At 38.2% G+C, this 14,996-nt stretch overlaps 1 protein-coding gene across 2 annotated transcripts in view; it reads left to right on the forward strand.

Annotated features, from left to right (window-relative positions):
* Positions 1–14,996, forward strand: part of TAF2 (TATA-box binding protein associated factor 2) — a 68,855-nt gene that overhangs the window by 12,401 nt on the left and 41,458 nt on the right. For both annotated transcript variants that reach the window (XM_076329181.1, XM_076329182.1), the window contains exons 5-11: positions 543–684; positions 1,051–1,282; positions 2,510–2,694; positions 3,293–3,406; positions 4,864–4,963; positions 6,634–6,719; positions 11,420–11,555. In XM_076329181.1, the coding sequence (XP_076185296.1) occupies positions 543–684; positions 1,051–1,282; positions 2,510–2,694; positions 3,293–3,406; positions 4,864–4,963; positions 6,634–6,719; positions 11,420–11,555 (995 nt within the window). The remainder of the gene's footprint in view (positions 1–542; positions 685–1,050; positions 1,283–2,509; positions 2,695–3,292; positions 3,407–4,863; positions 4,964–6,633; positions 6,720–11,419; positions 11,556–14,996) is intronic.

Here is a 14,996-nt window from a genome sequence, read left to right on the forward strand (position 1 = left end):
AATGCCAAAATATGGTGAGACTTGTTAGGTAAATTTCATCATATGCCTGAATTTCTTTTCTTGCCAGCCTATTCATAGGTGAGATTTCTGTGAAACTAAACCAAGGCAAAGACATTTCAGTTACAGGAAAAGCTTTAACTATAATAAGAGGTTTTAAGAAACTGCAAATGACAATAACGTCTTTAAAGAATGTGTCTGTTACATGCAGTTTTTGTAGAAAATTATTTCAGCAAGGTACAAAAGAGGTCATGGTTAGGGTACAATCACTGTATAAAGATTCTTTACTATTGGGGAGTTGGAAGATGAAATGTAACTCCAATTGCAGTTTTTATTAATGAATAAAGATTCTTATAAATTCATATCCTGTAAGTTAAGCTTAAGAGGTCTCAGTTTTGTAAGCTTTTGAGCTGTGCTTTGTAAGCGGACCTGGAGGTCCATGAGAGTGAAGTAAACGCATAATCTTGAAAGACCAAGAGTCTATTCTGAAATAACTTTCATGTAAGTTGTATATATTTACTCTAATTTTGGTCTTGGTATGGCAGAGTTGAAAGTCCTGAAGGTGCATATAAACTTTTCTCTGGACCAGCCAAAAGGAGGCCTTCATTTTGTGGTACCCAATATGGAGGGCAGCATGGCAGAAAGAGGGGCTCATGTCTTTTCATGTGGTTATCAAAATTCTACAAGGTAAGAAAACTGTCTTTGAATGTTAGACTGTATTTCCTATTTAATCTCAAAGTGTAGGAAATACAAATAATTTCTTTGAATTCTTGTAATTTTGAAAAATTCTAAAACTTATTTTGTGCTTGAATGGAGCTTGCCAATGTGAAGTAGCATCTAATGATTAGTAATTAGGATTTCTAGTCTTTATAGCTCAGCAGGAAGTAATGGCAAAGAAACTTGTAGTGCTTTATGAAATCAGTGTATAGTAGGAGTCAGTATGTCAACATGCAAAGTATTTAAGAATATAGTTTGGAACTTGAGAAAAAAATCATCTGTGAAAAAGAGAAGTATAATTGTTAACCATTTTTCCCCCAATCCTAACTTTCCTAGATTTTGGTTTCCTTGTGTTGATTCATATTCTGAGTTGTGTACCTGGAAACTTGAGTATACTGTAGATGCTGCAATGGTGGCTGTTTCAAATGGAGATTTGGTGGAAACTGTATATACCCACGATATGAGAAAGAAGACTTTTCATTATATGCTGACTATTCCAACTGCAGCTTCTAACATCTCCTTGGCGATAGGACCTTTTGAAATCCTTGTTGATCCGTACATGCATGAGGTAATAATCTTCACAGAGGCCTCCCTTTTTTTAATTTTTTTTTTTTTGTAAGGAACTAGTGACTGTTTTTGTTGCAACCAGTATATATTGATCAAATATGGGTATGTCTAGATACAACCTCCGTTAGTACAGTTATATGATAAAACTTGTCTAGTAATGCCTGTATTTACAAAGCCTTTTAATGAGCAATAATTCTATTTATGCCTGAATTTATGGGGATAATTTAGTTGGAGTTGGTAGCAGGTATATTTCTCAAAATAGCTTTAAACCCATCCTGTTGCTGGTAGTAGATGAAAATTATTGCTACACAGTTGAGTAGTCTTCTGAACTAAATTTGACATTGAGTTTTCATTCTTAACGGATTGTTGCCATAATGTTGAAGTCCACCAGTTTATATTTACATCTGTAGTTTCAGATTGGGTAAGGATGGATTTGGCAGGCAGATTAAGTTACCAGTTCAGCATAAAGACTGGCCTGTATATTCTTCTTTTGAAAGCATGATAGGAAAATACTGGGAAATAGCTATGTTTTACTTGATCCAAAGGCAAACATGAGATTTTAGTCCTCAGCGATGGTATTCTGTTGACTTTTACTGGTGGGACATACTCACTTGTGAAAGATAAGTTGTTAAAAAAAAAAATCAGTTGTTGATATTTGAAAAGCCCAAACTGATAAAGTTCTGTAGAGTTCGACTTCTGTAGAGCTGACTTGAAGTTATATATCATTCTCAACTTGGTTCCTGTGTCACTGCTGAAGTCGGTGTTGTTGGCAGCATCATAAGTTTGTGGAAAAAACAGTAACATTAAAGGTTACTTGTAGTTTTAGCTGTAACGAGTCTTCTGAACAGTAGCACTGCTTGACTGATTTGAAAATAGTTAATTCTTTACTGCATAAAAGAAAAATGTTATCTCCAAAAGACATTGGATTGCAAAATCAAAGAAAAATGTCATGTGTTTTTAAATGATAGATATCACTAGGTAGACATTGTTATTGTGCATTGTCTGCTAAAAATTATTTTCCTGTTGTTGCTCTCACAATTAAGATGGACATCCTTGCACTTTTCTGCCATGATAGTCATTATCACAACTTGAAAATGCTTTTTTCTGTTAAATTTACAGCAGCTATATTTCTGTTGTGTTGTGGGTTTTTTCGGTTATGTAATATACTTGATATTTATGGATTTAAATATATTCGTTAGTCTTGTACTAAATTTTCCTTTGTTTGCAGGTGACTCACTTTTGCTTACCACAACTTCTCCCATTGCTCAAACATACCACATCATACCTTCATGAGGTGTTTGAATTTTATGAGGAGATTCTTACCTGCCGCTATCCGTACTCCTGTTTTAAGACTGTTTTTATAGATGAAGCTTATGTTGAAGTAGCTGCTTATGCATCCATGAGTATTTTCAGGTTAGTATTTGAGAAAATTACACCTTCTCAATCCACAGGCTTAGAAGCTCTAGATCCAAGACTACTGAGAAATATGTGAAGCTCTTACTATTTTTATAGCCTGAGTTTTGGGCACTCTAGTTTGAGAAGGCTGGCTTTTGTTGACATTACAGGCTTTTAACACCATTTCCAATTTTATCTGTTACAAAGATGTTGGATTTGTATCTTCTTTAAGAAAAAATTGGCAGTGGTTTTCTTTCTGAATTAGAAACACCATGTTTAAATATTTAAGATCAAATTAAGTGCAGAAGTTTGATTATGTTTTATTTTTCTTCAGCTGGGATTGGGTAGCAGGAATCCAAAAGAGTTTCAGCAATCCAAAAGAGTTTCAGCAGTTAAAACGAACTACTTTGGCTCTACACAGAGGGTTGCATATAGATGATAATAGCAAGAGATATGCCTGGATTAAGGGTATTTAAAAAAAATGTTACTATCGCATTGGAAAACCAGTGAAGGAATTATTTTATTGTATTTGTTTTGGCTTTTAAAGCAAGGTGTCTATTTTGTTTCTTTGGAGCTTGTGCTCATATTGTGTTATTTTCTTTTTATGGGGGTCCAGCACAAATCTCTTACACAGCGCAATGATTATAGATGAAACTCCACTGACAAGGAGGTGCTTAGCACAGGCCCTGGCCCAGCAGTTCTTTGGATGTTTTATATCCAGAATGTCCTGGTAAGTATTTTACCATTGTACTCTCTAGAAAATGGGGAAAATCTAGGAAACTAAAATTTTAATTTGCATGTTGCATTTTATCAGAAGAATAAGTGAAACAGTAACAGTAGAAGAACGAGAAGAAAAAAAAAGGTAGAATAGTAAAACCAGCTCAATAAATGAAAATCCATGAGATTTTTTTGTTTGTTTGAGAGGGGAATGTGAGATATCACGGTTCCAAAGACTGTAGAGATTGAATATGTCTTCTCTCAAAAATTGTTGCTACTGAATGTTGTAGTGTGCTTTGGCACCTGGAAATTTAGAGGGGAGACTCTTTTGTGTCATTAGTAAATTCCTGTCAGATATTTTGGATGAAGAAGTGTAGCCTGCATAGAATCATAGAATAGTTTGGGTTGGAAGGGACCTCTAAAGGTCATCTAGTCCAACCCCCCTGCCATGACCCGGGACATCTTCAACTAGATCAGGTTGCTCAGAGCCCCGTCCAACCTGACCTTGAATGTTTCCAGGGATGGGGCATGGGAATTACTTGTGGAGCACAGAACTAATAAATTACGAAGAAAGTTCAGGGAGGGGAATGCAGAAATTAGTGTCAAATGGGCAACTTCATTGGGGTGGTAAGCTGCCTATAACTCCACCCCTCAGAAAATGTCCCCCAGCTGGCTCTTGCAATTCTGATCAATGTTTATTGTAAAGCCTTTTGCATACACTTTATATATCAGGGACAAGGAGCCCATTACTTTTTTCATGGCAAAAGTGTATGTCCCAGAGTATCCTTGGCTTAAAAAAAAAAGAAACCAGCATGTTTTTAAATTGATGTTTGTACTATTATAATTTCTCTTGCTCTCTTCCTTCTTTCTAGTCTACGCCCATTGTGAAGACAATTTTTTCCACCCTCGTAACGACTCCCTTTGTTTCTGTCTTTATTTTATTCACTTTATCATACTCTGTATGTCATTCTTATGTTTAGAATTCTATTTCATGATAATTTTGTAGGTTTTGTCCATACTTTTCTCTCTTAGAACACAGCTCTCAAAAAAGGTGTTTAAATGGGTGTCCACCAAATTGTGAGATAGGTATTTTGTCTACCTGCTGTCCAAATCTTTTGCATTGCATTGAGATGTTTATCAAGAAATTAAGATCATACAGATTAGCAGTTGTTTTAACTTTAGTGTCCATTTCCTCTGTTTTATTGTTACTGTTTCAGCTAAAATAGTTTGGTTTTATATTTTAATCTGGACTTCTGTGGTAAAAGTTCAGTTTTCACTAGCTTTTCAGTTTCATCAGTCCTGTCCAGGTGCCAAGTTACATAAATTGGTTCACAGCTCATCAGACTCCTATTGACTTAGAGAAGTTATATAACCTGCTGAAATTTGTGGCTATTTTGAGCTGGTCAAAAATACCACTCCTTACAAAATACCTTCTGAAGTGCTATAATTCATGCTTCTTTCTTATTACAGGTCAGATGAATGGGTGCTAAAGGGAATCTCTGGTTATATTTATGGCCTTTGGATGAAAAAAACCTTTGGTGTTAATGAGTATCGCCACTGGATTAAACAGGTAACAACATAATAATAGTATTTTCTATATCTTTCAGACATTTTACATCAAAGAAGATTCAATACAAAACCAGAATATAATATGGTTTTGCACTGCAATCTAAACAAATGTTTAGTAGTGACAAAACTTAGAGCTAAAATATTTTTACCACTTGCTGCAAGGAAAAACACCAAACATAGTAACCAAAATACATTTCCGTGACTGCCTTATGAATAATAACTGTCTCTCTGTGCAATTAGTTTTCCTCTTTTTGTTTGGGCTTTTGCACAAAAACAGAAAGAAAAAGTAAAAAAAGATTGTACTTTTTTAAACACTTAGAATAGAGTGTTTAAAGAGATATGTGGTGAATTTGTTATACTGTGATGGCCATCCATATAGCTTAGAAGGGCTCTAGTGTTAGCTTGGATCAGTAGTGGATCAGGTATCTTTTAGTATCATTAAGTACTAAATGAAATAATGAAACAATAAAAAATCCCTGTTGAAGGGATTTTCTTTCTTGGAAAATAAATTTCTGTCTATATGTTACATTTCCAAATGTAATGCTCTAAGGCAGGTACTTGCTAGTGATAGCAGCAGTGACTCTTCATTCTTTGCCAGTAACAGTCATTCACAGAAAGATGTATGTCGTCTTCCTCTTCCTCTCGTCACATTGTTTTACCCTTCGTCTTCCAAAAACTAGATTACTAACCCCATGGGCTCCATTTATATCCCTTACTCGCATGGGGACCCAATACCATATCCTTACCTGCCTAATGTACATTGAGCTCATCAGTCGTGTGCTGTCTGTGCTAAAGGTGTGGGTGCTATAGAGAACTGGATGGTGCTATAGCAGAACTGGATGAAGGTCCACCTGAGAGTTCACTGATGCGTGCAGCAGAAGTTGCTTCTGGATACTAGTTGCTGATGTTCTTCCCTATGAGTTAGTTAAGTGCTTCCACATAGAACTAAGAGGTGCTGCTGTCATAGCCTCCAGTTCTGCCCTTACTGCTTTGAGTGTATTATCAATGTATGAAAGTGTGTAAGTTGATATGAATCAATAAATATCAATACATATCAACATCTGGAAATTCCTTGACTAACATTGGGTTGCAGACAGATATCAATTCACTCTCCCTATGCTCAAGCTGACCCGATTTGATTGAAAAGCCATGTTGACTGTTGGGTGACAGTAAGCCCGTGCAAACATCCTGCCTTGAAGTGTGCTTGTTAACATGGGCACAGCACCACACAAATTCAAACTCATGTTCCAGTTCAGAGCTGCTTCTGTATGGCTTGGGCATGGGTCAAGGTGAGCTTCTATATGTTGCAGTCTACTGTGTAGGTATACCCAGTATTACTTTCCACTGCAAGGAAATGGTGATCACCTTTATTTCTTTTGGTCAGAGGCCACTTATTTATTGAACAATAATACTCTTTAGATATATTGTAGTTAAATATTGTTGTGGGTTACCCACAATCCAGACCCAGAACAAGTATTAACTGCTTATTTCTACTGTTTTATTGTTGTTTGCTATGCTGAGGAACATCCCTGATTTCAAAATGCTCTGTGTTTGTAAACCACTTATTAGGAGGTATGCCTTGAACAATGATATGAAAAGCTTTCCTGTCATCTTCAAATAATTTCTCTGCTTTTCAAAATGATGCTTGCTTACGTATGTTGTATTTTTTAGGAGTTAGATCAAATAGTGGCATATGAACTGAAGACTGGTGGAGTTTTACTGCATCCAATATTCGGAGGAGGAAAAGAGAAAGACAAGTATGTTTATTTAAGCCGCAAGTCATTACAGGGTATGTTTTTATGGGGCCATTAATATATGCCTTGGGTGTGTTGTGTAGCACAAGGCCAAAGGCTGAAGAACTTCAGCTATCCAAGGCATGTATTATCAGTCTCATAAAGTACATCTTGACTATATTGTATCACTGTTGTTTTATTTTTCTTTCACTTTAAGTCGCAAGGAATTAAATATAATGAATGTTTTTAATGCTGTTATGAAACTACTTTTTAGTAAGAGGATGAGGGAGAATATGGAGCCAGAATTTTGACCTGAGCTATTTCTGGAGTGGTTAGTAATCTTTAGGCTTTTTACAGTATCATCGGTTTTCTTTCTCTTTGCTCTTTTTCTTTCCACTCTCAGTTACCACCTTGCAATCTTATACTGAGATTTCTTATCAATTGGAAAAAAAGTATTAGATCAGTCATCTGTGAAGTAACATTGGTAACTGTGAACTGGCTGGGTTTGTATTTTCCCAGTAACTGTAGCTTCAGTATTGCCAGCTTAGGAATTTTCCCTTTACCTCTTTCATGATACTCCTGTACCCACTGAGTAGTGCTAACCACTGGAGGTAGAAAAGTATTACTAGAAGCCAGATCAGCAAGTTGATCCAGGTTTCAATGACAGCCTTTTGCCGGATTTTTCTTTTCTTGGATAAATTAATCTAGTTATGACACAGCCTTACAAAGAGTTGCTCTTTGGAAGCTCATGAGCAGCACGTGCAAAACTGTGAGGTTGAACATGTGCAGGTGGAGTGGGAGACTGTGTGAATTTCTTAAGTCTTTACTGCAGCAGAAGCCCCTGCATTATGAAAATACAACCTAAATTGTCTGCAGCAGTGGTTCTCTTGCTTTTGAGTGTGTGCAAATCCAGGTTTTGTTCATCTAAAATTAAAACTCTGGATTTAGAACTGCATGAAGTATACGAAATACCCATTTAAAATTTGAATAGTGGTCTTTTTTGAGAGATGAAAAAAGAAGAAAGTGTTTTCTGAAATCGGGAATAGGACATATTGCCTAGTTTCCCAGCCAGGTGAATCCTCAACAACTACCATGTTTTCTGGATGTTGACAATCACAGATGTAGCTTGTGTATGTGTATGCATGCCAAGCCATTACTCAGTTTTGCTTGCCTGCTCATGATGGATTTTGATTTAGTTCACTGTCCTGTTCTTTCAAGTAGTGAAGCAGACCGAGTACCTAGATGTTTTTGTTACATCTACCTCTGAAAAGCAAGTTACAGCTAGCTGCAGTCATTTTAGGCATCCTGTTGGTGATGATGTCTTTTTTTTTTTTTTTAAGGAAAATTTGGGGTACTGAATTAGGTCTTGGCAGACTTTTTAATTGGCAGCGTTACAATTTGGCAACATGCTCTCCTATACAGATAAACTAAATTCATATTAATAGGATCAGATGAAACTAGAGAAAAAGGGCACATTTTTAAAAGAGGCAATTCACTAAAACAAAAGTGTCTTTGTAACTGTTAATTTTATTAGTTTTAATTGTATTTATTGTAGGTTTGGACACAAATAATTGACAAAATCCTGTTCTAATGCTCTTAAGTGTAGTTTTCCTCTATGTGATGTATCACTGTTAGCTGTAGAAACATAGAGTGTCTATTTCACTACTTCATTGTATTACAGCTTGTTAATAATAATCATAACATCACTTAAATATAAATTACAACTTGCTGTTTCTTGTAGATTGCAAAGTTCCCTTGTATGTAAATTAAGTATGTGCTCCTGAATCTGGGAAATTATTTGTATTTAGGGAGGTATTTTCATAATGATGTCTAGGACATTTCTTTCCAATGTATTTTTTTGCATTTCTTTGTTCTGGTTGTTACGATATGGTTTCCTGCCAAGCATATTTGCATTACAGCAGTCCCAATTAGTAATAATAATATGAAAAAACCACTAGGTTAATTAACAATCTCATTTTTCAACTAAATTAGCAGCAGAATATGGAAATAAATCGTTGGAAAAAAACCCCACTTCTTTCAGAAACATGAATTAATTTCTGTGCAAAACACAGGTCTCACAGATTCTTCCTGTTTATGTCTGGTGAAACACAAACACTGCTCTCCAGAGCAGTTTTTTAAAAAAACCCCAAAAACTCCCAGAGCTTGGGAAAATGAAAGAAAGGAAACTGCAGGTTAACTGCTGTATGTATGAAAGCTTCAAAACAAAGCTGTGTGTGTTACCTTTTCATTTTTTGTTCTCCCCTCTCAGATTTTGGTTCTCTTCAGTCTTTGAATGTGCTGGTACCACCCTGTTGTAAAAGTTAAAAAACTCAAGAAGTTTTTATAGATATATTTTGAATGGAAGAAGCACATTGACAGGTTTATGTTGAATGACCGGAGTGTGTTCGAGAGCACGAGCATTACAAATTTCCATGGAAGACCTAGTTCAATTTTCACTTTGACAAAGGTTCTAGGTCCATATTGCTAATTTTAATTCTAATTTGGTACCAATTTAGTAAAAGTTTTAGAAATACAATGATTGAAGAAAAATATAATTGGAAGAAATGTTTTAATATTGAATGAACTACAAAACGTAACTGTCAAATGCAAACTTGTCTCGGTTTTGATTTGCAGTTAAATAATGTAACCAATACCAAAATCAATCAACAGTAAATTTAAGAAGGTCAAGATTGTGGGTCCTGGCCTGGTTGTAATTTTCAAGAAAATAATTTTACCAAAGTCAGTCAACTGTATAATTTGAAGCTGGATAAATAGTTTTATACTGAGACCAAATTATTGTATAATGTTTGAGCCACAACCTCAGTTTCCTCCTTGCATTTCAATTCTTTCATGGTTGCTAACGCTTCCCTACCTCAGAATAGAGAAGTATCCAAAATAACAGGACAATTTTGATAAGGAGAACTTTAGCAATGGCCTATCAACTAGAAACAGCAAGTAGTAAACCTAAGTACCTTCTTATTCATATACTCAGTATACCTAAGAAGGGTAGTACTTGCTTAAATTTAGAAATACTTTTCTTTTTGTATCTTCTTAAGATGTTTAAACAGACATTCACGAGTAAAGTCAAGGGAGTCTCCCAGTAAATAGAAGGATGGAAAAAAAATATTAAGGTGTTGCAGCTACCTTGGTTCTTGCCATCTCCTGGAATCTTAAGAGCTGCAGATAAGGAGCTAAGTGCTGGTCCTGTCCCAGCAGAACGCTTTTTGCTGGCACACGTCTTTCAACTGCATGGAAAGATTGGTCAAAGTTAAAATGGTTTGTTTAATAGGTCTTTGAAGGTTCTGGAAGACCAGTCTTTTCCTGAGGTAGCTGGCATGAAAGATCAGGCTTACAGCACTTCTCTTTGATCGTTACAGTTCATGAATTATTTCATTCTGTCTTGCAGTGTTTCCTTCTAAAGTCTTTGGACAAATCAGGTGCCTGGTCCATCTGGAAATGGTTTAGTTAGATTATCTATAAGTGAGAATCACAAGGGAAGAATTTTGAGCCCAGAAATTTTAAGTAGCTGGCATTTTCTATGTCACAATGGCCAATTTGTGATTCTCCACCAACCGGCATAAAATAAGTCTGGATTCCCACTTCTTAAGAAGTTGGCCTGACATGGTGTGGGTCCAGTTTCTTAAGATGTTTGTTATTCATTCATGGAAAACACAAATGTCCTGTGAAAAGAACTGAAAGAAAAAACATAGCACAACAAAATACAGTTGCTACAGACTTAGTTCATCAATAAAATAAAGTCAGACTTCTTATTATCTCCACTTCTCAAACATTTGAAAGGGGGCAAAAAGGTCCTATTTTTCTCAAGAATTACAGTCCTACAGCTACTTTTCTACTTTAAAACTGGGCTACAGGTCAGAATGTTTGTGTTCTGAAATGTAAAACTTGGTGGAGAAAATTAATTTTAAAGCTCATCAAAATTAAATCTTTTGGTGTTTTATTGCTGTACAGCCATGAAGGCTATCCAGAAATCAGTTCTGTTTTTAAAAGTTTCAGGGTTTCACCATTTGTTTGTCTTCTGATATGGAATGAAATTAAACCATTTAAAATATTTTGCTTATAGACGTGAAGGGCATGTGTGAAGGAGCACCACAGATAGTTCAAGTTATGGAAACAGTGTGGCAGCTGTAACGTGATGCTCTGCCTAGTCTTCCTTGGCATGTTATCTGATTTAGAAGACATCAGTTTGCCAAAGTATTGAAAACATAAAGTTGCTAACTAAAATAAAAACAAGCAATTCCTTTGGCTCATCACATGAAAGCCTGCTGTGAATTTTAAAACTCTTACTTTTCTTTAATTGCAACAATTGTTTATTTAAATACAAAATATTCACTATGTACAATCACTTTGAAATGGAAGTGGAGCGCGGGGAATGTCAATTCATGACTAATTTCCAGACTCAAGTCACAGATTCCTTGCTCTGGTTGCTACTGCTACCACTGTCTTTACAGTAATACATAGCATGTATTACCTGTCATTATTCTCTATACAGTACTTGCTGTATGCCAGGTACATACACCCATGTCACCTTTCTGTACAAGTGTGCGGTCATTTTAAGTATGTCATAATATATAACTTTAAAGCAGTAGAAGAGATCCTAAATAATTGTTGGTGCAGCTATAATCTTGGTTGCTAAGGTATATTTTAAGTTTCATTCCATAAAATGCAAAATAGAGAGCTGGGGTTTTTTTATTTTTATTTTTCAGCCCTGCATCACATTTACATTTTTCTATCAAACACCCTCATACGCTCTCCTGGGAATATTACACTATGTTCCAGTGTAAAGCACATCTTGTTATGAGACTGATTGAGAACAGAATTAGCATGGAATTCATGTTACAGGTAGGTATTTAAATGATTATGTGGAATGTAGACAACTTTTTGTCTTTAGTTGCATTTCTATTCATTAAATGGCATTTAATAAAGAACAAAACAGGTCATCATAGGATTCCATTTGTATTTTCAGTTTTAGCAGGATAGAACAAACATAAAATGTAGGTCATTTGTGTTAGGATAAGGTTAGCTATTATTCTTATGCATAACTTGTAATACTTTTTATATATTGCATATTCTCTTTAATGTTAAGCTATTTCATTGCTTTGGGTTATTGTGATTGGTTGTTAACACTGAGGACCTGTTTTGCTTCCCCTGACTGGTGTTGCTGTGAGCTAATCTAATCAAATGATAAATAATGAAAGTAATGAGAATCCAGCTTCTGCTCCTCTCCACTGTATAAAATTTTCAGTGCTAGAGGGAGCATAGATATTTATATTAGAAGAAGCAGTTGAAGAGAAGGTGGTCATTTTATTCTGAAGTGCTAAACTTCTACAGAGTTGTAGTTTTTCTTCTTTAATAAATATGTTTTGTGACATGCTTTAAAAAAGATAGGGTGCTATAAACACCCAGTTAGAAACTGAGCGATACCTTTTCCTGTCAACTTCAGGTTTTGGGATGGTTTTTTTGTTTGTTTGTTTGTTTTGTTTTTTGAAGGATAACATGTATGTGCTTGTGCTAGAGCTATTATAAGCAGTTGTCAGGTTGAAAATACAGCAGATGCACCTTTTTTAAAGCTTTCATTACATAAATTTTAATTATTCTTTGCCATTTTTAGAAAGGAATAGCAAAGCAGAGAACTCAATGACTGTTTTATTTCTAAAACGCAGATATAGTCAGTGATGTGTTTTACTGTAGATAATTTTAGAAAGCTGATAGTCTTTTAACGGATTTTGTGTATGTATATGTAACTTTGAGGAAATTGGTTCTTTGAAAAAGCTCAGGTGGAAAGAATCAATTGAAAACAGGCCCCTTACCCTCTGCATTATAATTTGGTAAATAAAGGCCACACCTGCTTGCAGTGACAAGGCGAGCAGCTCCAGTGCTGGCATGATCAGGGGGGTTTCCCAAACCGGGGGAACCCCTGGGGGAGCCAAGAGACCTGATAGGAGCCTGCAGCTCGTGCCACAGCGGCTGATGGGACCTGGGCGGGGCCAGGAGCAATGGCGGGCAAGCCCCCCACATGTATAAAAGAAGCCCCTGGTGAGCACTAGCACCAGGAGAGCTGCCAACAGGGCATGGCATGTCAGCAAGGGCATGGCGCGGCAGTTCACGTGGAAGGGCACGCAGGAAGGACGCTGAAGCTCTGCCAGCTTGACCAGGGAGCAATGGTATGCACCCGGCAGAAAGCCATGGTTTCTCTAAGCTCTGAACCCACCATGACTAATGCAGCTTCCCAGACAGAGCTCTGGTGGGAACATGCTGCCACCCAGGTGTCAGGCTGCAGGCTGTGCCCTGCTCTTATGCCAGTACCGGACAGCAGCAGTGAGCACACCTGTGGGAGGTGCACCCAGGTAGAGGAACTCCTCTGCTTAGTGGCAGAGCTCCAGGAGGAGTTGAGTAGCTTGAGGAGTATCAGGGAGAGTGAGAGAGAGAGAGACTACGGGAATTGAACCCTACCTTCCCTGAGACAGGCCCAACAGGCAGACAGGACGCATGATATGGAGGATTCCCTATCCTCTCTCTGCCTGGCTGAACACAACGACTTAAGGGATGGGGGGCAATGGCAACAAGTTCCTGCCAAGTTCCTGCCTGGCGCAGCAGGCACGTCTCCTCTGTGACTACCCCACCTTCCCAGTTGCCCTTGCATAATAGGTACGAGGCTCTGCAAGTGGAACCGAACAATGACGAGGATGATGGTTCATCTAGCTTGGAGGTGTCGCCGAGATTAAGTCGGCTTATGCCCTACATCAAAACTGCTTCCATAAAGAAAAAAAGATGGGTCATTGTCATAGGAGACTCCATTCTGAGGGGAACAGAAGGCCCAATATGCCGACCGGACCCACTTCTTAGGGAAGTCTGCTGCCACCCTGGGGCCCGGGTTAAACATGTGAAGAGAAAACTTCCTACCCTGGTACGGCCCTCAGATTACTATCCATTATTGATTTTTCAGGTAGGCAGCAATGAAGTTGCAACAGGAAGTCCAAGGGCAATCAAGAGAGACTTCAGGGCCTTGGGACAACTGCTTAAGGGATCAGGAGCACAAGCAGTGTTCTCCTCTATCCTTCCAGTTGCAGGGAATGATGAAGGAAGAAACGGGAAGAGCCAGCAGAATCAATACCTGGCTCCGAGCCTGGTGTAACCATCAGAATTTTGGGTTTTTTGATCATGGGTCGGTCTACATGACACCAGGCCTGCTGGTGACAGATGGGGTATGCCTGTCTCAAAGGGGGAAAAGGATCTTTGCACAGGAGTTAGCAGGGCTCATTGAAAGAACCACAGAAGCGCCTGAGAATGGTCACATAGGAATTAGGGTTTCTTCCCAAAAAAAGGTGTCAGGATCAATAGCCCAACTGAAGTGCATCTACACCAATGCACACAGCATGGGCAACAAACAGGAGGAGCTGGAAGCCATTGTGCTGCAGGAAAACTATGATATAGTTGCCCTCACAGAAACATGGTGGGATGACTTGCACAACTGGAGTGCTGCAATGGATGGCTATAAACTCTTCAGAAGGGATAGGCAAGGAAGGAGAGGTGGTGGGGTAACCCCTAACATTAGGGAGTGTTTTGACTGTCTAGAGCTTGACAATGGTGATGAAAGGGTCATGTGTTTACTGGTAAGAATCAGGGGGAAGGCCAACAAGGCAGATATCATGGTGGGAGTCTGTTACAGACCACCCAAACAGGATGAAGAGGCAGACAAAATATTCTATAAGCATCTGGAGAAGCCTCACAATCGCTAGCCCTTGTTCTTATGGGGGACTTCAATTTACCAGATGTCTGCTGGAAGTACAATACAGCAGAGAGGAAACAGTCTAGGAGGTTCCTGGAGTGTGTGGAAGATAACGTCCTGACGCAGCTGGTGAGTGAGCCAACTAGGGAGAGTGCCCCACTGGACCTGTTGTTTGCGAACAGAGAAGGACTTGTGGATGATGTAATGGTTGGAGGCTGTCTTGGGCAATGATAAAGTTTTCGATTCTCAGAGAAGTAAGGAGGGGGGTCAGCAGAACTGTTACCTTGGGCTTCCGGAGGGCAGACTTTGGCCTGTTTTAGAGCCTGGTTGAGAGAGTCCCTTGGGAGGCAGTCCTGAAGGGCAAAGGAGTCCAGGAAGGCTGGACATTCTTCAAGAAGGAAATCTTAAAGGTGCAGGAGCAGGCCGTTCCCATGTGCCGAAAGATGAGCCGGTGGGGAAGAAGACTGGCCTGGCTGAACAGAGAGCTTTGGCTGGAACTCGGGGAAAAAAAGAGAGTTTATGACCTTTGGAAGAAGGGGCAGGCAACTCAGGAG

The sequence above is a fragment of the Aptenodytes patagonicus genome, chromosome 2 (genome assembly GCF_965638725.1).
Source record: "Aptenodytes patagonicus chromosome 2, bAptPat1.pri.cur, whole genome shotgun sequence".
Lineage (NCBI taxonomy): Eukaryota > Metazoa > Chordata > Aves > Sphenisciformes > Spheniscidae > Aptenodytes > Aptenodytes patagonicus.